The sequence below is a fragment of the Oryzias melastigma genome, linkage group LG8 (assembly GCF_002922805.2).
Source record: "Oryzias melastigma strain HK-1 linkage group LG8, ASM292280v2, whole genome shotgun sequence".
Classification (NCBI taxonomy): Eukaryota; Metazoa; Chordata; class Actinopteri; order Beloniformes; family Adrianichthyidae; genus Oryzias; species Oryzias melastigma.
The window spans coordinates 10,973,997-10,994,256 of record NC_050519.1 but is presented as its reverse complement, the minus strand read 5'-3'; the positions used below and the strand labels follow the sequence as shown (position 1 = coordinate 10,994,256).

Genomic DNA, 20,260 nt, shown 5'->3' with positions numbered 1-20,260 from the left:
TTATTTTTACAAGTATCAAAGTGGGTCAATGACGCCACAGAACATGACAAAACCTAATTGCAACACGACTCGGAGTCATTTTGCAAAACATTTTATTGGTCTTATAGAAAATAAAGTAAGCTGTATCAACAAACATACACTATATACATCAATAACTTAGACACCTCAGAGAATCACATTGAAATCCACAGTTGTTACTGTATATGAATACATAGTACTTATCTACAGATTGAAAAAAGTACAATAATTTAATTTATAAATAGTTACAATTCACTATTGTCTGTTTTGATACAAAGTACTGCGACATTTTATTACAACTCAATACGGAAAAATAACAAAAACTAATCCGTTTTCTTTAATTAATTACCCACTTTAGTCAAATTTTAATTAACTTTAAAACACAGACCCACTCCATCGAACAAAACCTGCAGTTTGTTTAAAAAGCATCATTCCAGGTGAAAAAAACAAAAACAAACAAACAAACCGACGTCTTGAGAGCTCTTAAAAACAATCGCAACACAAGTGCTGTAATTTATCCTCCCCAACTGGTTTGTTGTATTAGAGAAAAAAACTAGAACCAATAGAAAATGTAATCAGCAGAACAAATTACAGTGTAAAGATCAATTTCAAGTACATACAACACAGAACAGAAATGCTACGGCAAACGAAGAGCACTAATGACAGGTGCAGCAGCAGAGGAATCACTCATACAAATACACACAAACGCTTGCACCCCTGCAGGTGTAACAAAAGGAAAAAAAAAGTATTGCAAGAGGCCCTTGTGATAGAATAGATCGCAGCACCCCTACTCCGTTTATTTCACTATTTTCAACATTTCCACCAAATTTAATTTGGCCCATTTGACTCTAAACTGAATGTAAAAAAAAAAAAAAAAAAAAAAAGGCCAATTACGCTTTTAGGTAAAAGTAATAACAAAACAACCAAATATCACCATCTAAAAACTCTTGACAATATTGATTAGTCTCACATCTACTCTCTCACACCTTTCCACTGAGTTGCATATTAAGGGTCACTTTTTCACAATGGTCATCAATACCTACAGACTATACACGGGCATGTGTGAGGGAAAAAGGAAAAGAAGTCGCCGCCTCCAGAGGAGATTCAAAGCTCGGGGACACGTAAAAAAGATTCACTCCACAAAACTGCCACGGCAACACAGACGGCAACATCAATACTGGGCTACGTCGAGAGCCACATAGAGCCAGTCACTGCAAGGCGGCAAAGCGTGTCCGGAAAGGGAGGCCGTTCGCACCGAAACGTCACCGGATTTCTGGCGCGGAGATGTGGGGATGAGTGTAGGTTTAGCGGGGTCGCCACACATGTGGTTACGCAACAGCTTTCACCTTGAGGTGTAGGAGTGGGGAGCAGAGCGACAGACGAAGCGCCGCTGGCAGTTGCTGATTGTAACTCGTTGCGCTCGCGCCGCGTCTCTTTCCGAGTGGGGATTGAAGCCCTTTATGACTACAAAAACATGAGAAGGAAGAAAAAGAGCTGCCGTCCTCGTCGCTTTTCTAATACAGAATTGTTTGACCGTTTTTTTTTTTTTGTCCTGTTTTGTCCTGAGCAAAAACAAACAGGTGCTTAGTGCATACGTAAAAGCCCTCAGCTGCTCTCAATACGAAAACCAGTCAAATTAAAGGACCCTGAAGGATTTTTTTTTTCTCTCATTCAAATTTATCACAAGAATTTGAGGTTAATTCATTCTGCGTCTGCAATCGAACTCGTATCGAGTTGGAATGACGATGAAACCTTTCTGTAACTTTCAGGTCACAGAGAGTTTATTTTGAAGGCATTCATTAGGTGCAAAAACAATAATGACGACTTGTTTAAAGTCCCCCTCCAATGAGTTTTTAACATGTATTTGTGGCATTTTTCTTATGAAAAAGAACAAATATAAATATAATATTTCCAAGTATTTCTCCTTTTAAATCGCTGTCAAAGTGTTGCAGAAATGCTCTGTTTGAATTAATGAAGTGTTAATACGTCACGAGACAGAGCAGCGCTGCTCAGCTCCAAAAGCCACGCCCCCTCAGAGGATATTTTGCAGGCTGAGGCTTCAGATCAACATAAAAAATGGCTTATTAAGACATTTAGGTTGTTGGATTCTGGCTAAAAACATCATAATTTTAATTAAAACACTACTTGGAACATTTTTTTTTTTTAATAAAAAAAAAATGTTATAGGGGGACTTTAAAAAGTGTTGGGAAATTCTGATGCCATTTCTGTCTTCATTAGCTCAGTGCAGTAAACTGATAATGACGATATGGTTTGGAACTAACACCGAGGAAGCAGAGGATATCACAGATGCCGATACGCACAAGACAATTGACCTTGTTAACACCATCTAGTTTAGCTCTACAGATTTGTTTAAATAGCACAGCATTGACATCTATACAGTGAACGACACTGCCGACTTGTCACTTACACGTCACGTCACGCGCTACCCCACTGTACGCGCCTAGTCACTAGAAAAAAGCTATCAGACTTCAATAGTAAGCCACTTTTGGTACAATTGCAAAAAAGATGTCACAGGATTATTTTTTTTTTTTTTCGTTTTCTTTTCTTTTTCTATATTTCTAGAAAGAACAGAAATGAATCTACCAAGGAAATAAAACAAGGAGCTGAAACATTAGACAAAGATTTCTACGCCTTAACAATTGAAACAGTAAAGCTCGCGTAAAGACCTTCTTTTGGAAATATCTGACGGTCCTGTTAACAAGTAATTACAAAAAGTATATATTTATATATATATTAATATATATATCCCACAAAATTTAAAGAAAAAACACATTAGCAAAACAATGTTTTCCACTTTTTTTTTGTTTGTTTGTTTGCTGCCCTCAGTAAATGAGGATATTACTTCAATAACATTCAGGTTTTTCAGATACTGTAGAAGAATCCTGTGACACAGAAATGGCACTCATCTCTGGAACAATATCTCTGAGAAGTGCTGATCGATTTTTCACTTTTACCACAAACATGTGAGATTCTCTTTGTTTTCAGTGCATACGTATATTATTGCATCTACCAGTCATAAACTCCTGTTTCCGTGAGCTCCGTCTAGCTGGTCCTGCAACCTGGCTACAGGCTAGAAGTGGCGGCACACCGCGTGTGCTCGGGTAACGACCTCGCTGAAGCTGCATAAACAGAGAGGCTGGGGAGCGTTGTTTTACGCCTAGACTCTTTACAGACAAATGTGACAAAACAAATGCTGTTTGAGATTGAAATTTAGATTTTTTTTTCTTTTCATGGATTAAACCAATAGAATAGTTTGTCCTCCCTTTTAGAGTCAGTGCAGGATAACAAGCAGAGAGATTCAAGCTGTGATGTCTATTTATACTCTATCATAGGGAATGAGATGTAGAAATGACTATTAGTTTAGTCAGCATTTTGGACGGGAAAACTCAAAAGCTTAGATTTAAAGAAACAAGCACCTTACATACATAAATAATAATAAATTAACATTCGGAATTGGTAACTCCAGGCAGAAAAGTCCTGTGGGAAGCACAGACTGCTGAGTCAAACTGCTGAGGGTGAACTGGGAAGCATATAGTTAGTGTTACAGTAAACTGAGATCTTACCAAAGGAAATCCTGCGCCATGTTACAATGCACTGACTAATTCACCATCCTCCCCTGGTCCACTCTGCTACTACGACCTAGCTTCTGTTTTGGATTTGACGATGGTTATGACGCTGGTGGCAGCTACTTTACCAGGGATGAGCGGCCCTATAACGGAGGCCATGGGTCCTCGCGCCGAGGCCACGGGGTTTCGCGCCACAGTTCTAGCGAAGCTTTGCAGGGCCTCGTACTTCGAGCGCAGAGCATCCAGCTCCACCTTCATGCTGGCGTTCTCGGTGGCCAGTTTGTCCACTTCCTGCTGCAGCAGCGCCTTCTGCTTTTCCAACTCTTCTTTCTGAGTGACCCGCTTCACCCGGCAGCTGGCAGCGTAGCCTCTGTTCTTCAGGGTGCGCCGCCGCTGCTTCAACTGCAGGATTTCTTCTTTTGAAAGCCCCCGTAGATGCTGGTTCAGTTCCCGTACGGACATGGTTACCAGTTCATCATCCGTTAGGCTGGTGCCATTTTCCCCCGGCTCCCTCTTCACCTGTAGATGCTGATTATTTAGTGTTGAGATTGACATTAACGTTCACGATTTAAAGCTTTATTTGGGAGTCATTTGAGTGAGCTTTATATTCACCTTTAAGGCCTTGTTTCCCTTGTTTGTGGTCGTCATGCCACAACAGCGGTGTTCACCTGCACTGCTGGTCGTTCTGTGGAGAGATCAATCATCAGTCGTATCAAACAGGGGTTACAGCAGTTTCAAAAATATCTCAATGAACTACAAAAGAATTTATTTCTGGAAAGGAAGCTAGAGTTTGACAACGTCCCAAAAATACAAAAAGTGGGCCATGGAGTTCAGACTTCTTCCAAAGTGTTGCCAAGTTTGCTGAACAAGTGGCACATGGCTTTTTAGTGCATTTATTACAAAGAACCAACTATATTTGTGGTTTTGCATCTCTGCCTGCAGGACGGGTTGTTCTTAAATGCAACACAGTTTAACCCTCAAACAACACTGCCCTTACGGGTGTATCGGGGCTGTCTGCACTAACCTTGGAATAATGAGCATAATGTTCAAGCACAATGTTATCTACAGTAATAGTGCAAGTCACTAATCTATTTCCTTAACTATCCCCTGCTAACGGTGAAACTTTTCCTTATTGTGAGTCTCATGGTGGTTATATTGTTGATTACACACCAGGCATCCGGGTTTTGCATTCAGCTAAATGAATAAATAAAACTTTTCCTAGAAAGCGCGGTACTCTACGTCAATCTTTCTTTTTTTTCACGACATTTTGGTAATTGTGGTGTCACACCTTATCATTTTTATAGGAACTTAACAGCGTTGAGGCTCCCGCGGAACCAAACTGCATCTTACCCAGATGTGGTAGACGTTTGCAAAGATATGCTGTGTATTTCTTCATCTATTGTCATGCAGGTTTTAGTTTTCTTGTGCTCCCCCTAGTGGTGGAATTGTGCATTTGGGTCATTTTCTTTTAAAGAACCACAACTCTCCACAAAAATGGGGCTAGAAACGTACTTTTTCCAAACTACTTTCTATTTTATTCTCTTCACAACTGGGCCGGATTAAAGCGTCTGGCGGGCCGGATCCGGATGCAGTGGTTCACTTTCCCTACTATTCAGTTCAAACCTTGATTTTTGAGTCTTGGTTTTGTTTCAAATTAATATATGATTTGTTTATTACAAAACAATAGCTAAAAACTAAAAATTCTGATTTTTTTTTTTTTTTTTTTTGCTTTTAAGCAAGTAATAATGAAGAAAAACCTTTTGGTTTGCCCTCAATAACCCTGGTGCGGGGGTCTGCAACCTGCACCTCCAGAGCCCCATGTGGCTCTTTTATCTCTCCATGGTGGCTCCTTGGCCAAACATAAAATAAATCAGGGAGACTGCTGACCCGGCCATGTTGACCATCTGAGTCAGCAGCTCCCTGCTAATGGCTGCCTGACCAAAACTACCTAAAGAAACTAAATAAACAAAGCCCGCAAGCAAAAACTACCAAAGTCCAGCCCTAAACTAAAATAACAAAATCCCGCAGTGTAAGACTGATGAGGACAAAGAGGGGAAAAAGAACAGAAAATAAATAAATACAAGAAAATAACATGAAAATTGTTTTAAGTAAGGATTACTTCATTAGCATTTATTTAATTCAGATTATTTTAATTTATAAATTGATGGCTGAGGTGCACATAGATGAAAAACTATGTAGGTTTTTACATACTTGTTGACCGGAAATTGTTTTCTTTCTCAACACTACCTCCAGAATGCACAGATTTTATAAGCAAAACTTTAGTAAAAAGTTCGATCTTTTATGAGTTAAGCACATATTATCTTGTGCTGTACAACATTGGCTACTAGCTGCCCAGAGCTGCACAGATCATCTTTTATTTTGAAAATAGGTTATTTTAGCTTCAGTCAAACATAAAAAAAAGATCACATTTTGAGAGATGCTAAGTTCTTTTTATATTTTTGATTTTGTTTGTGCCAAAAAATAGACATAATTCATACTTATTTTTAAAACCGAAGGTCATGAATGCAAATCCAATTTTCTTAAAGGCTAAAGTAAGACTATGCGGCTCCTTTTGATCAGTAAAAATCAAGCTCAAATGGCTCTTTTACTGTTAAAGGTTGCTGATTCCTGCACCGGTGTAATATATTAAAACAATAAATACTAAATCCTTCTTAAATTTAGCACAATTGCAGTAGGTATGCAACAATTCACATTCCACACCACTTGGTTTAATGGTGTAGCATACGGTTAGGCTTTACACCGTCCCTTTGTACCACATGCATGACAATCTTGCATTCCAATCTTATGACATCCCTTAAGGTGGCTGCATGACCCACAAGGGAACTGCAAGATACACCTGCACTCCTCTTCAACTCGACCCTAAGTGGGACAGGAAAACCCAAAAACCCACAGCACTCGTACGGATCAATATGACTAAGACTTCAGCAGAAAATTTATTTAAACTCTTATCGGGGAATGTTAGTTAACTACTTTTCAGAAATAAACTATTTCTTTAACTCAAGTCAGAGGGAAAACAGACTAGAGCCTCTATATTGCTCCTCCACAGTCAGCTAAAATCATCTCACCAAAGGGACACAGGCCTTCTTTTACTGACTAAGCTATCCAGTCTAGACACTCGCACCTGTCTTGGCGGGTGCCCAGCTAAAATCCCATAAATCAATGTAAAGGGGATATATTGTACTTAAGAGCCCGGGAATATCCAGAATAACAAGATTGCACTGCAGTTTATTCTGCCATATCAGTGGTGAGGGAAGACCGGGAGAAGCTGTACAGGCAAGAAATCTAACCTGCCGGTGTTAACACGGACAGAAGGTCGGGCATTCCACCATGTGAGCTCTGTCACCGGATAAATATAAACACACCCGCAAACACACACAGTTGTGGCCCTGGGTGCTCTACTCCACACACAGTATCTGCTGTGTCAGCGACACAAGCACCCACCACAGTCAGCCCAGCCATTACTTTGCCTCAGTAAGCTGATTTGAAACAGCCAGTAGTGTGTTCCAGCTGAACACACCGACTCTCACAACTTTTAGCATCAGAGCTGAAAAAAAGGGCATCAAAAAGAAGAATACGAGAGGAATTAGAGTGGAGCGTGTGCATGGTTTTATCTCCTCCCTACCTGCACATTAAACTAGTCAAGCGTGATGTGTGCAGAGAAGCTCGGTGTGAGGAGGAAAGAAACAAAGCAGAGTCGTTGCTCTGAAGTGCACCAAGACGGCCAGGATATTTCCATGGCAACAACGGGGTGCTACAGGTGGACTGGTCACCTGAGCCAAACAGGGAGAGACAGACGCTTGTTAAAAATGACCTGAATATGGCACTATCACACAGACTGGGGACAGAACACGAGGTCAGATTGTGACTGGAATTTGTGATGCTTTTACTTCAAAAGAAGTCCTCTGGCTCCTTATAAAAGCAAAAAGCTTCACACAGCAGATGCCAATATAAAAAGCGACTTTTTAAAACGTGATAGCTTCATCCCTGATGGGCAGACTATAAATAGCTGTCTGATAGTAACACCTACCTTTCACAGGCCTTTGTGGTGGCTAATTTCCAGTAAGCACTTGGACCACAGATGCAAAACATAATGGGATAATGGTCTGCCTGATGATGCACAGATAATGGATAAATAGAGGGGAAAGTACCACACTAATAGCTACAGGGATGAGAAAAAAGAAAGAAAGCATTTTTTGAATTTCATGTGACATTTATTTCGCAAGACTGTAATGATGCAAAGAACTGGCACATGTTGCAGGTTTAGGAGGCAAGTTCTGTCACACAGCTGTGCAGGGTAACATAGTAGGCATGGCTTGGCATTTGGAAAGCTCACCATATGACATGGAGGAAACATAGCGCCCAGGCTGCAAGCCTCCAGCACAGCCTGCTGCCAACAGACGGCTACCAATGACAGGGCATGGCAGAACAACACAGACAAGGTCCAATGCACAGCTGCTCCCCTCCACCATCAGGCATGTCATACCTCACGCAGACAAAGAAGCCTTGCACATGGAGGCAAAAAGATGAAAACAAACCGCTGATTTTCTGTAAAGGACCAAAGGAAAATCAGAGAACGCGCGGTGAACGACCCAGTGGCGAGGAGGTTGTTTTTATTTGACAACTCAACTACATTCTCTGACATGAATTCCTTCAGGTATTTTGGAACGCCGACCTAAAAAAGAGCAGTAGGTGAAAGCAGAAGGACGGAGCGCAGGACCGGAGGTAGTAGGTGCAGGGACACAGACGGCTTCGGTAAATGCCTGCTGAATTTTTATGAATCGCCTGGAAGAACGCTGACAAGTCAGAGCTGATTGCTTCTGGAGGAGAGACATCACACCCACAGGAAATAGAAAACGCTGAGTGTGGTCACCCACGGAAAAGGAATGGCGGGAGGTAGAGAAAGAGAAGAAAAAACAAAGAGAGATGAAAAGATTAAGAGTGGGGAACAAACGCACACTCAACACATTTAGGAAGTTTGTGTTAAACAGATTAAATACGACAAAAAAAAGAGGAAGATCTCAGCAAGAACCAAATTAAAGAGCTGTCAAGTGGAGCTAATATGATGAGAGAAAGCCAGCCAACAATCAGAAACTGCCTTTGTTCATTTTAACCTGCAAAGAGAAGCTCCTATTAATATTTTATCAGACTTACTAATCCAAGATCTGTTGCAATAAATGCTGATGTGACATGATAGGTCTGGCCTTGAGCCTGTTGCTTGTTTTAATTATCTCGTCCCCTCTGCAGGATCTCTCTAGGGGGTGGTGCCAAGGATGGACAGCATTAGCTGGGGGACTGGTTGTTGAAAGGGAATCGAGGCTACTGCTTCCCCACACGGAGCAACTCTGATGAATATTTATCACCGTCGTTTACTGCCTCAAGTAGGGGTGGGAGACGGTGCGAGGGGTGGGAGGCTGAATAAAGATGTTCAAGAGGTGATTCTTCAAGGATACATCCAAGGCTTCTCCATCAACAACTGTCTCAAAATGGCGGAAGGGTAAGGGGGGAGGCGGGGGTATATTTCTGGTGGTGGAGGTGGCATACAGGGTGGCTCAGGCCTGCAGGGAGGGCCAGCTCCACTTGACAACAGTGTAACAAGATTATCAGGGCCATAAGAGCAAACAAAAACCCCAGCAACCTGCCTTGGAATCCAGATTACGACAGCGCCTGCCGTCTGAATACTAAACACGACTGTAAAGGACTAACAGGATGGGGTTTGCTAAGACAGGCCAGCGGATTGAATATCACCCAACTAATCACACACATACACCCACACGGAATATTCACAGAGATCCACATGCAGAGAGTGAGGCAGAAATAAATAGAAATTGTCCTGATCAATTCGCAAAACGGGAAGCTTCCAAACACTTGGTAGTGCCAGCTTGCTAATGAACTGAATACAACTGGACAGCAGAGGTGCATGCTGATGAAAAAAAAAAAAAAAACACAGGGAAACACATTCAGCATCCAACAGTGGTTTGGTTCTCTGAAACAAATAGCTAAATATTCGCCATTATGCTCCATCATTTCAGAGTGAAATCACTTAAAATTCAAAAACTTCCACAAAGCTGTTCATGCTAAACAAGATTAAAGATCCACTAAATCTCTTGATACATGTAATACAATGTAAGTGAGTTTTTAGTCCCATTTATACCACTTTTCTTAAAGACCCACTCCAATGAAAATTGCATAAGTTTTTTCATGACGAAAAGCATGTATAAGGAAAATTAAAATGAAAATTACATTTCTATTTTAGATCGTAATGAATCAGGAGGAGCAAATAAAAAAATCTCATTTGAAGAAGCTTGCAGTTGTTACGTACAAGCTACAATCGGCAAGCCACAAGCCCCCTGCACCATTCCATTACGGTTCATCCACTTACAGTCACGTGGATCCATTTACGTCTTTGTTTTCTTCATCTGAGCTCACATCAGGCTCAAAACTGAACAGCTGGATAGCTCCGGTATTGTTTGTCAATTTTGTTGCACTGCTAATGGGGTTGTGAGGGGCTGTAAGCTTGTGGAAAAGTATGTAAACAAGGGAACGAGAGGAAATGAGTGCAGGCTTACTCCGCGGCAACAGTCTTGCCCAGAAATTAGAGGTGAATTTCTGATGAACTACTGCCGCTCTGCAGAAACTATGTTCTAGAAAAGGACACAAGTTTGTTGATTCTGACTAAAAACGACAAAATCATAATTAAAAGACCACTAAAAACGCTTTTACAATGGTTCAAAAAATTATCCAAAACCTGAAATTATTGTGGATAAATTAAAAAAAATAAAAATATGTCCTTGAAAGAGAAAGTATAAGTTGTAACCTCCATAAACTTTTCGTAAAATTTGTGGAAAACTGTAAACTTAAATACAACAAAATAAACCGAAATACAACAAAATTAAACAAGTAAACTACCTAAGAAAATTGATTTAACTTTTTTTCTGTTTTTCTATTTGTGAATATTCCTTATTTCCCTAGATGTGGTTAATGCAATTACCAACATTTTTTAATTACAGACCCCCATTAGTTGCAACCAAGAAGTTGCAACTATTATTGCAGACATTTCACAAAACTTTTACATTTATAGCTATACGTATAAGTATTAACATATATAAATATTCAAAATAAGTAAAAAAAATTACAAACATAAATGTGATTCTTGCCTTCCCACCACACACACAACCCAATATAATCGCATTGCTTAATATTGTCAATAAGTGTTTATTTTATTTTAAGTAAGTATGTTTTTAGAGATAATTTGAAAATAACTTTGCTTTTTGACTGTGAAATAGCTTTTGGTAATGAATTCCAAAATGACACGCCTCTGAACAGAACAGTCTTTTTGATGTTTTTGTTTTTAGTAAAGTGAAATGACCGTCCTCTGCGTGTCTTGTAGAGTAGTTATGTGTTGGAACTAAATGTAAGTCTCCTATAAATAGTAAATGTTTTTTTTGTTTCAATAATATCCTAATAAAAAGCAATAATGAATAAATTCCTCTTTTACTTGAAGCTAGTCTAATTGTTTATGCATATGATTGATAATAGTTCTATAATTGCAGCCAAGTGTTACTTGTGCTGCTCTGTTTTGTAACTTTTCAACTTTGCTTAGAAGCGTTGATTTCACCCTGCATAGTTTAAGTAGCCATTCTCAACTATTCATGCCCAATTTGAGGCACTACTTTTAGCCCCTCCCCTCTAATTCAAATCTGATAAGAACGCCCAATACTCAGATCTAATCATTTCTCCTGTCAGCTGAGGTAAGTCAATTATCAAGTAAGCAGCATGTGTCGGCCGCCATTTAACTGCAAATTAAAAATCGGACTCCTCTGATAGCTCTGGAAGAGACGCGGGATGAGTGGTGTGAATTTGTGGGGTGAGAAAACAGCGCGCGTGAGCGTGTGTGTGCGTGTCCACAAATGAGGAAGGTACGAATGGGAAGAGAGGAGGGAAGCTATTAACCACTAAGTATTCAGAGCGTGAAATAAGAGTGACAAAAAGAGGGAGAGGAGGAATCATTCAGCAGCTTTCAGAGGGAAATGTGATCCGCTTGTAGTGGAGAGGAAATGTATAACTAGTATTTCTGACTGGTGGAGGTTCTGGGAAAGGCTAACCAAAATGTTATGCCAGCTTTGACCCCTGAAATTAAGGATTACATGCCAGCAAAGAAAACTCTGTACAGTATGACTGTCACTTTTACTGTCCACAAACTTGAGATAATGATCATTAATTACTGTACTGTCAGTTCCTAAACAGTTATTAGCAATTATCTCATCATACTACAGACAATTACTACTTTAAAATGATGCAACACAAGCAAAAGATACCAATTTAAATATTAATCTTATTTACATTGTATGATTATTAAAAAATGTAATATTGACTTATAGGATGAGTTATAAAGTAATAATTTGACTGATTAATCTCACAAAGTTAAAGTGAATCCAACATCTTACAAAAAACCTGTTGAGCACCTTAAAAGCTGCAAAAAATGTCTAAAAGTAATTAAAGACAGAAGCAGAAAAAGGTGAAATATTATCATTGGAATAACTTAATTTAAAGATTTATGTAGAATGTATCTCAGTATTTTAGAATTGTTCAATAAATAATAATTTAAAAACACAAAACTAAATCATTGTAATTGTTGCAGCAAAATGATTTTGTCTTTATTGCAATGAAAAATAAACTAAATCAGTATGATTACAATTCAGGATTTGATGCAACTCCATTTAATAATGATTTATTTGTCAAATGATCATTTAAAATCCTTTTTTAATACTTTAAAAAAATATATATATATTTTAGGATATTGATTTGCTGTATCTTACACTTTCACCTTTGAGGCTGGATGTTCTCAAAGCGTTGCAAGTATTGTGCAATAATGTGCAAAGGGAAAATAAACGTTATTCTTCTAAAAGAGCATGGAGCGCCTATAACTCTAGGATAGTTCACGTTCTAAAAAGTTTCAAAAGAAGTCAGAAAATAAACGTTTTGTGGAAAGCTTTTGGTTTTCTGTAAACGTCTTTAAGCACCAAAAATAATACTTTTTTTTCTTTTTAAACCTTAGATCTTTCAGTACTGATATACATAAGGGAATTTACATAAGGCGCGTCTCAGTGTCCTATAGGCTGGCTGCATGTCCTGCATGTTTCAGTGTCCAAGACGAGCTCTATCATCACGCCCACAACCCTCAACAGAATAAAGCTGCTGTTCATCTAAATTTTATTTTCTAAAATTCGTATAATTAATGAATTTAGAACACAATTGCCAATAGTTATATAATTTTTAAAGATTATATAAAAAGAAGAAATAAAGGTTTACAAAAAACGACCAAATGCGACTGACTGTGGCTTTCTCTGGAACCCTTGCATAACGAGACTTCGTTTGCATTCGCCAATGTTTTGATACTTTCTGGCAGAACGCAGCTCCTTGCTCGGTGGCTCCTGTTTACTTTCAGAGCTGCTCCGTTAGTAGAAGTAGCAGAAAAGAAACTGTATTGGCCTTCCATGGTATCTGCCTGGAGGACTTGATTAAACAGGAAGAGAATAGCTCTCGATACTCCAGCCCTGCACTGGCAGAGGAAGTAAGGGTTGCAGGCAACCCACACGTTGGCAAAGTATCTTAGAGCTTTACAAAAGTGCTTGCATTCATTCTAAATGCAATATTGCACTGACCTAATAAAACAACAGTGTAGCACAGGCTATAAAGAGCCGCTCAACATATGTAATGCTTCCTAAGAGAAATAAGTGTGACTGCATGGGGGCATTTCTATTCAGTCGAAAATCTCAGTTAACAATACTAAAATATTCATATGTTACATTTGAAATAATTATTTATTTACTTTTACCTTAAAAAGAACCTTGAATTCATCAAATTCCAACAGCAGAAACATTATCTGATAAAAAAAAAATATATTGCAAACGTTTAGATTACAGTATGCCTTTAAAATATAAAATCAACATATTTATAAAAGCCTCAAATACTGAATAAAGTATTTAGTTGCTTGACAAAATTCCTCAATCTGGCTCGCTTCCCTGCTCTGCCTTTATCTCACATATTAACCTTGGAAGATGTAAAACATAACCAGATCAGAACGCAGGATGAACGGTATCAGTCGTGTCGCCTAAAGCTCATTAAAAATGCAGTGATACTAGCTGAGCAGCACACTTCATTTTCTTTTTTTTTTATGTCACTTTAACGCCGGTATGTCCTGCACAGAAAACATCCAACAGGAAAGTAACATAGAGAAAAAAAAAAAGTCGACCACTTATGCTCACATGTCAGGTCTCATAGTGAATATTCTAAATTATGAATAAACAGAGAGTACTAATGAATGTGGCATGTCTAACTCAAGTTCCAAGAAATTCATCAAACACTCTCTTCTCTGTTTGGATGAAAGTCTCACTTTGAGAAGTGGAGAGGGCATATTGCAATGCTTAGCAATCATAATCCGCTCTATGCTTGCAAGAGGTTTCATCACCAGCATTCCCTCCCTATTACAAAAAGGGGGGAAAATATATTGATCTTCTTTCCCTCTCTTCCTCAAGGCATTTCTATTTCCCAGTGCAGCTTAAGCAGCATTTTTGTGGACAAATCCCACATTTATTTTTCTTTCTGGAGGCTATTAATTGTCCTGAATAGGCATAACTACTCCCAAGACACCGCTATGTTGACATAAAGAGATGTTGGTGGCCAGAGTGTACTCTATGCAGGGTAAAGTCTTGCCTCGTGTTTCATCAACCTCACATATCCTCTTCCACCCCACACCGCCTGCCCATTCCAAACACCGCCAACGGTTAGAAATCGTGCACTCAGTTCACCTCTACGGCATCCCACCTTCTTTTTATTATTATTATTTTTTGTTTTATTAATGAAAGAAGACATAATCCTTAGAGCAAGCACCCGCCTGTGCCTCAGAGCCCTGCCTGGCTCATTGGTCGCTTACATGGACCATCATCTTTCCTTGTTACCTGCAGAGAAAGGCAGAGATGGGCATTGCGCTTTATTGCAAAGCTGCACTTCAGATGTAGGGCTGCCCCATCTTCCAAACACATTTCGGCGCCCGGATCGCATGAACAGAGATGATGAAATAAGTTGGATATCTGAGCAAGAATGAGCAACTTCTATCTTTGCGAGTCCTGCCTATATATGTGCTCAATAGTTTCCAAGGTGACTTTTCAAATTGCACAGAGGCTCTCTATGGATAATTCATTACACGCGCCCTTTATAAGTGAGTACTCTAATAAGCTGTAAATCTCATCATGTCAAACACGAAGAAACAAAACACAGCTGTCTGCCCTGAAATAACAGAAAATAAATCTTAAAATTTAAGGATAAGCAACACTCCTCATAAAAAGCTAAAGCTGTTTAATACATAATTTATCAATCAAAATACTTCAAATGTTTTATTTTTTCCCTGTTTCCACACACCCTAAAAACACATGACCCAATTGAAGCATTTGTAAGCAGGCATCACAAACAATTTCCAAATATAACTGCTTATCGAGCAATTTTTAATGGCTTTGACATGCAGTTGACAGCACTTAGTCTAAATGCACTCGCCTCCACTTTGTTGATGTGCATCATGAAGACGCTGCAATAAAGCCACATTCTCGACTGGATGCTGATGAGGTTATTGATAAACACGTGATGGTCATCACTTGACGTCTGATGAGCGGCTCGCGCGACAGCATCAGCATCAATTTGCTCAATCTCCTTATTAACTGCAGCTTGATGATAAACATCGACCCTCTTTTTTTTCTTGCAGCGAGCAGACCTTTGTCCGGCGGTGCCATATTTCGGCGTGGATTCCGAGAAGACATCATAGTGATGATTCAGCATGATAAAAAAAATGTCGCTACAACTCGTTAGCTTTTTTAATAAGATAAAATAAAATATCGCTGATGTGAACTGCTATAATAAACCCAAGGACGGCGGGTGTGATTTGGCGCTGCCATTGTTATAATTTAAGTAAATGAATTGTCACCCTCAGGTGAAGCGGTTCAGCACCAATCGGATAATGTTAATCTATCTAAGCATCAAAAAGACAACAGCATGCAGAGATGTGTAATCGTAAAGGATATGTCTCCGCAGAACCAACCTGATCTCGCTAAACCGCTGGCTCGGTTCGCGCTTGCTCCTGTGCACGAGCGATGAAGCAGCAGGTTTGACCAGCAAGAAGCGCATGAGTTGACAAACCACAAAGAAGCGCTGTGGTACAGTGGGCAGCACGCGAAATATACCTTAATACTGTTTATTTGTTTTTGCAACAAACACTACGGCAGCCGTGGCATTCCAGGACTCCGGTCTCCTGCCTCTCAAGCCCCAGTTTGTCAAAGTGGCAAACTCCCCGCCTACAAAAACAAGCAAGGAAATCCCCGTTCGAACCTGCCCACTAGAGCTGTGGCAGCAGCACGGCGGCGAGGCGAGCAGCTCCTCAGCCAGGGAGAATCACACGTGAAATGAGCCGCAACAAACCCACATCATGTCATTTTCCCCTCCTGCGGCTAATGATTTTAAACAGCGAGCCTTTTTAAGCATTTTCGAAGCTCAACACGTGCTCCAAAACAAAACCCCTTGGTAAGTCATTTCGCTAAATAAATTGCGACGATATTTTTCCATTTTCGGCAACAACCCGCGCTAATTTTGACAAGCTAGCTATGCTAACCGCCTGTCAGCGGCGAGGCAAAGGCATGCAGACTCAGCATAACAACACAGTTCGTCTTCCAGACCCACCTGACTACAAAAAGAAGAGTCTATGTGGAGACGTCAAACTCCTCCTATGAACCCCCCGAGCGGACGGCCGGGCATTAGAGGCACTTTGGGCTTCGGTTTGACTGAAAAAAGCGGGTTTCAGACATCGGCTCACGCGCTCCTTGTTGATTCCTTTCTTGTACCGAAGCCAGACGTCATCGTGTTTTGTCACGTGGTTTCATTCAGGAACGCTCTTTTTGCTCAAGGAAAAAGTAAAATCTATAAATAAAAGCAATTCCTGTGTCTACATTAACATTTAATATATATATTTTAACATTTCACCTTTAAATATAACTCATTCAACTTTAAGTGCTGTTGTCTATTTATTTTAATACATTTTAACTTTTAATAAAACTGAAAAATATAATTATAGATCTAATTCAAAAAATTTAATTTTCATCATAAAAGTCCACTGTATATACATTGTAACTATATTTATGTAAACTTTGAAAAGAAAAAACAAACATTTAACAATGGCAAACTTTTATTGTAACAAAAAAATCTTTTTTTTTTTTTACATATTTACCTTTGACCTTAATAGTTTTCTGTTTACACCCTTTTTTTCCCCCGCCACATTTATTATAATTCAGTGTTCAGTGACATATCAACAAAAAATACATCATCAAAGCTTGCTAATCATTTCTTTTTGGTTCTAGGCTTACTGCTGTTGAAGATACTGATCCCCCCTGATCTTATTCCCACAGCATCTGCTGTCACTCCAGGCTGCTGAAGCACTTTGTCCAGTGTCGTCTTCTTAATAGCAGCTGCAGAGATCTTCTCTTGGTCAGCCAAATACTGAAGTTCCCTTTCAAAAGAAAACATTTAAACAATTCTAGTCATTACAACCCTCTTAGCAAAAATACTTGCATACAGCGCCCTCTGCTGTCTGAATGATACACATCACAAGGACAACACTAGGTGCTTGATGGAATTTATTTATTTTATTTCAGTTATTAACTCACCTTGTCCTTACACAAGAAGCCTCCACAGCATTTATAAGGAGACTTCTGAAGCCTCCACTCTCCATGACATGAAGCGCATGAATGGTGGCGCCCCCTGGTGAACACACGTTGTCCTTGAGCTGCCCGGGGTGTTGCTCCGAATCCAGCAACATTCGAGCTGCACCCTTTGAAGGAGCATTAAAAGAAAAAAATATATAATGTCACATCCAACTAATTTAGCAATCCAGAATGTGCGAAGGACCAGCCTTAATACAAAATAGGACTAAAAATGTTTAAATCAAATTTTAAGAACTTCTTGTATTTCTTTATCCACAGCTGGTGGTAGACACATGGAAAACATGGCTGTACCAGCAGGGCTTGTGCTCCAAGCCGCACAGCCAGTCTCCTCGGAAGGCCCATTTTCACTCCACCGTCAGCGAGAGCATCAACTGCTGTGAATGCCTACAAAGCCAAAAAAAACCCACAACTACAATAATAGAAATAGGACCAAAGATAAAAACAAAAAGTATTTTTGGACTGGACAGTTTAAAGGATAACTAGCTCACATAAGCAGGGCCGCTGCCACTCAGGCCGGTGACGGCATCAATCAGGTCCTCCTCCACTTCAGTGCAGTAGCCAACGCTGGCCATCAGCTGTTCCAGCAGCTTTCCATCCTCCACGTCTGCATGTGTACCTGTGGCATACACAGTGGCTCCTTCTCGTACCACCACTGGAGTGTTGGTCATGCAGCGCATCACTTTTGGAGAGGTTTGATACAACTGCAGTTTCTAGAAAACACAGCAAATCAATATTTTATGAACATCTGAGGTCTCCTGCCTGCTCATGTTTGCCTATTTTAAATGGTTTGCTGTTGATTGTTTTTTATTTCGCTCCATGGTGGTATACTGGTTAGCACTGCTGCCTTACAATTTAGAGGGCCAGGTTCAATTCCTGGTACCTTTCTATGAAGAGTTTCCATGTGAGAGTTTTCTACTTGCACCCTAGCATCCTCCCACAGTCCAAAAACAAGCTTTGTAGGTTAACGGGTGACTAAATTGTCTCTTGAACATGCAAATGTGTGGTTTTCTGACTATGGGACCCTTTGAAGAACTGGGACATCAGCTTGGGCAAGGGTGTCTAAATCCAGGCCTTGAGGGCCGGTGTCCTAAATGTTTTCCAACAATCTGTCATCAAAGCTCCTTATTGGCTAAACACACCTAATCCAGAAAATCAGCAGCAGATAAGGCAAAATTTCTAGAAAACTACAGGAGGTCGGCCCTCAAGGTCTGGATTTGGACACCCCTGATCTAGGGGTATACTCTGCCTTCTTCTGACACTAGCTGGGTAGGCCCTTAATTCTGAACAGGAATAAGCAGGTTTTAAGAATGGATTCCTTTTTAATACACAAGTATTCATTATTTACCATTTTAATAATTTAATACATGCATTATAACTGTTTAAAAAACAATGTGGTACTCAAGTGATAGTTTTTTTTAAATGCCAACAACTGTTTTCTTGCTATTTTACCAGTAATCAGGTGGGATTAATAGCTTAGCCCATTTACATGCACAAAAAATCTTATCAGTACCTGATTTTTGAGCTGTCAAATTATTATATTAGTACATGTAAATCAGATATTCTGATTTTTGTCCATCATAGCAACAGCAATTTTGATAGAAAACAAAAGACCAAGGTCAAATGTCCTAAATCTAGCCATTACTTTTTTCCCTTAGGAGTATAAATGAAGAGTGTAATCGAATTTGCAGAGCTACTTGCATTATAAATTCTGGCAATGTGTGTCAATGTGTCAGATCTGTTGATTTAATACTTTTTATTAAACCCTGTTATCAGATTTTTGTTGACATGTAAAAACACGCCTATTGTGACTTCAAAATGTATGATTACAGCAGAGTGAAATGATCTGAGATCGACTGGAAAGTCTTGTTTGTGAAGGAAAATCTGCACATTTTGAAGGGAATTACTCACCTTTTCTATAGAGCTGATTGTAACGCCTGCAGCACATGACACAATCAGGTGTCGATCCTCAATGTCAGGCCCAATTTCATCCAGTACAAAAGGGATGATGTGAGGTTTTACAGCCAAAAACAGGACATCACTTTTGTTTACCGTCTCCTTGTTGCTGGTGGTCAAATTAATGCCCAGTTTCTGAAGAAAAAGCAAATAATTAGAACAAAATGTTTAAATAAATGATAGGAATTCAACATAGAAATGATCCAAAATAAGAGTTACTGACCCGCAACTGATGAACTGTGGGGAGGTCCGTGTCTGGAGAACTGGCTGTGATTCTGTGAGTGGCAATTACTCCTTCAGGGGGTAAATGTCATGAAACAGGATTACATACAGGGTTCATCAGCTCTGTAGCAGAAGTATAAAGGCCACCAACTCACCTGCAGCGGAGAAGCCTCGCACCAACGCGTGGGCCAGCTGTCCCGCTCCTATGAAGCCCACACTCATTCTGGCTGTGAACGCACAAACATGGACGATAACAAACACTTACATCTTCATTTTGGTTCCACGTGGGCGGTAGATAACTCTCTTTACTCCACAACAAATGCTTGGTTGTGTGCAGTAGTAAACACCGCCTTACTTCCTCCTTCCCCGACGACATTTTATAAACGTACAAATAACCTATTTTCACAAAGAATTTGTTTAAAGAAAATAACCCTTTGTAAATAATATTAAATATTAAATAATAAACCGGGTTTTAAATGACCGGTTAACTCGTAAATGACCCGCAGAAGAACCTGAAACGAGCTTACCGTGAACGCTTCCGTCCAAGTGTATAACTATTTCAAACTGGCAGGTGAGCGAGCCAATGAGATTACAGCGTTTGTCTACGTCATAAATCTTTAGCCAATCACGGTAAAGGAGATGGTGGTGGGCGGGCAGGAGCTTGCTACATGTGGTCCAGTGACCTAAATACAGCAAAGG

General features: G+C 39.7%; 2 protein-coding genes and 1 long non-coding RNA gene across 6 annotated transcripts; 1 reads left to right on the top strand and 2 right to left on the bottom strand.

Moving 5' to 3' along the window:
- Positions 1-75: 75 nt before the first annotated feature.
- On the bottom strand, positions 76-16,553 carry LOC112146520 (transcription factor MafG). Of its 4 annotated transcripts, none has more exons than XM_024272385.2 (3): positions 16,350-16,553; positions 4,218-4,290; positions 76-4,124 (listed from the first exon to the last, which is right to left on the bottom strand). In XM_024272385.2, the coding sequence occupies exons 2-3, from the start codon at positions 4,251-4,253 to the stop codon at positions 3,672-3,674; spliced, it is 489 nt and encodes a 162-aa protein (XP_024128153.1). In that variant the 5' UTR covers positions 4,254-4,290; positions 16,350-16,553; the 3' UTR covers positions 76-3,671. The 4 variants fall into 4 exon arrangements, with proteins under 4 accessions (XP_024128153.1, XP_024128152.1, XP_024128150.1 ...); XM_024272384.2 differs by having other exon boundaries at positions 76-4,133; positions 16,350-16,549; XM_024272382.2 differs by lacking the exon at positions 16,350-16,553 and adding an exon at positions 15,715-15,993 and having other exon boundaries at positions 76-4,133.
- Positions 16,016-17,834, top strand: LOC118599055. Its single transcript, XR_004948334.1, has 2 exons — positions 16,016-16,193; positions 17,645-17,834. It is a non-coding gene; the product is annotated as an uncharacterized LOC118599055 (long non-coding RNA).
- pycr1a (pyrroline-5-carboxylate reductase 1a) lies at positions 16,834-20,201 on the bottom strand. The gene is made up of 8 exons (XM_024272380.1): positions 20,089-20,201; positions 19,717-19,788; positions 19,563-19,633; positions 19,295-19,474; positions 17,875-18,096; positions 17,678-17,770; positions 17,330-17,493; positions 16,834-17,172 (listed from the first exon to the last, which is right to left on the bottom strand). Exons 2-8 carry the CDS (start codon positions 19,781-19,783, stop codon positions 17,004-17,006), a joined length of 966 nt encoding a protein of 321 aa, XP_024128148.1. The 5' UTR covers positions 19,784-19,788; positions 20,089-20,201; the 3' UTR covers positions 16,834-17,003.
- Positions 20,202-20,260: the final 59 nt, after the last annotated feature.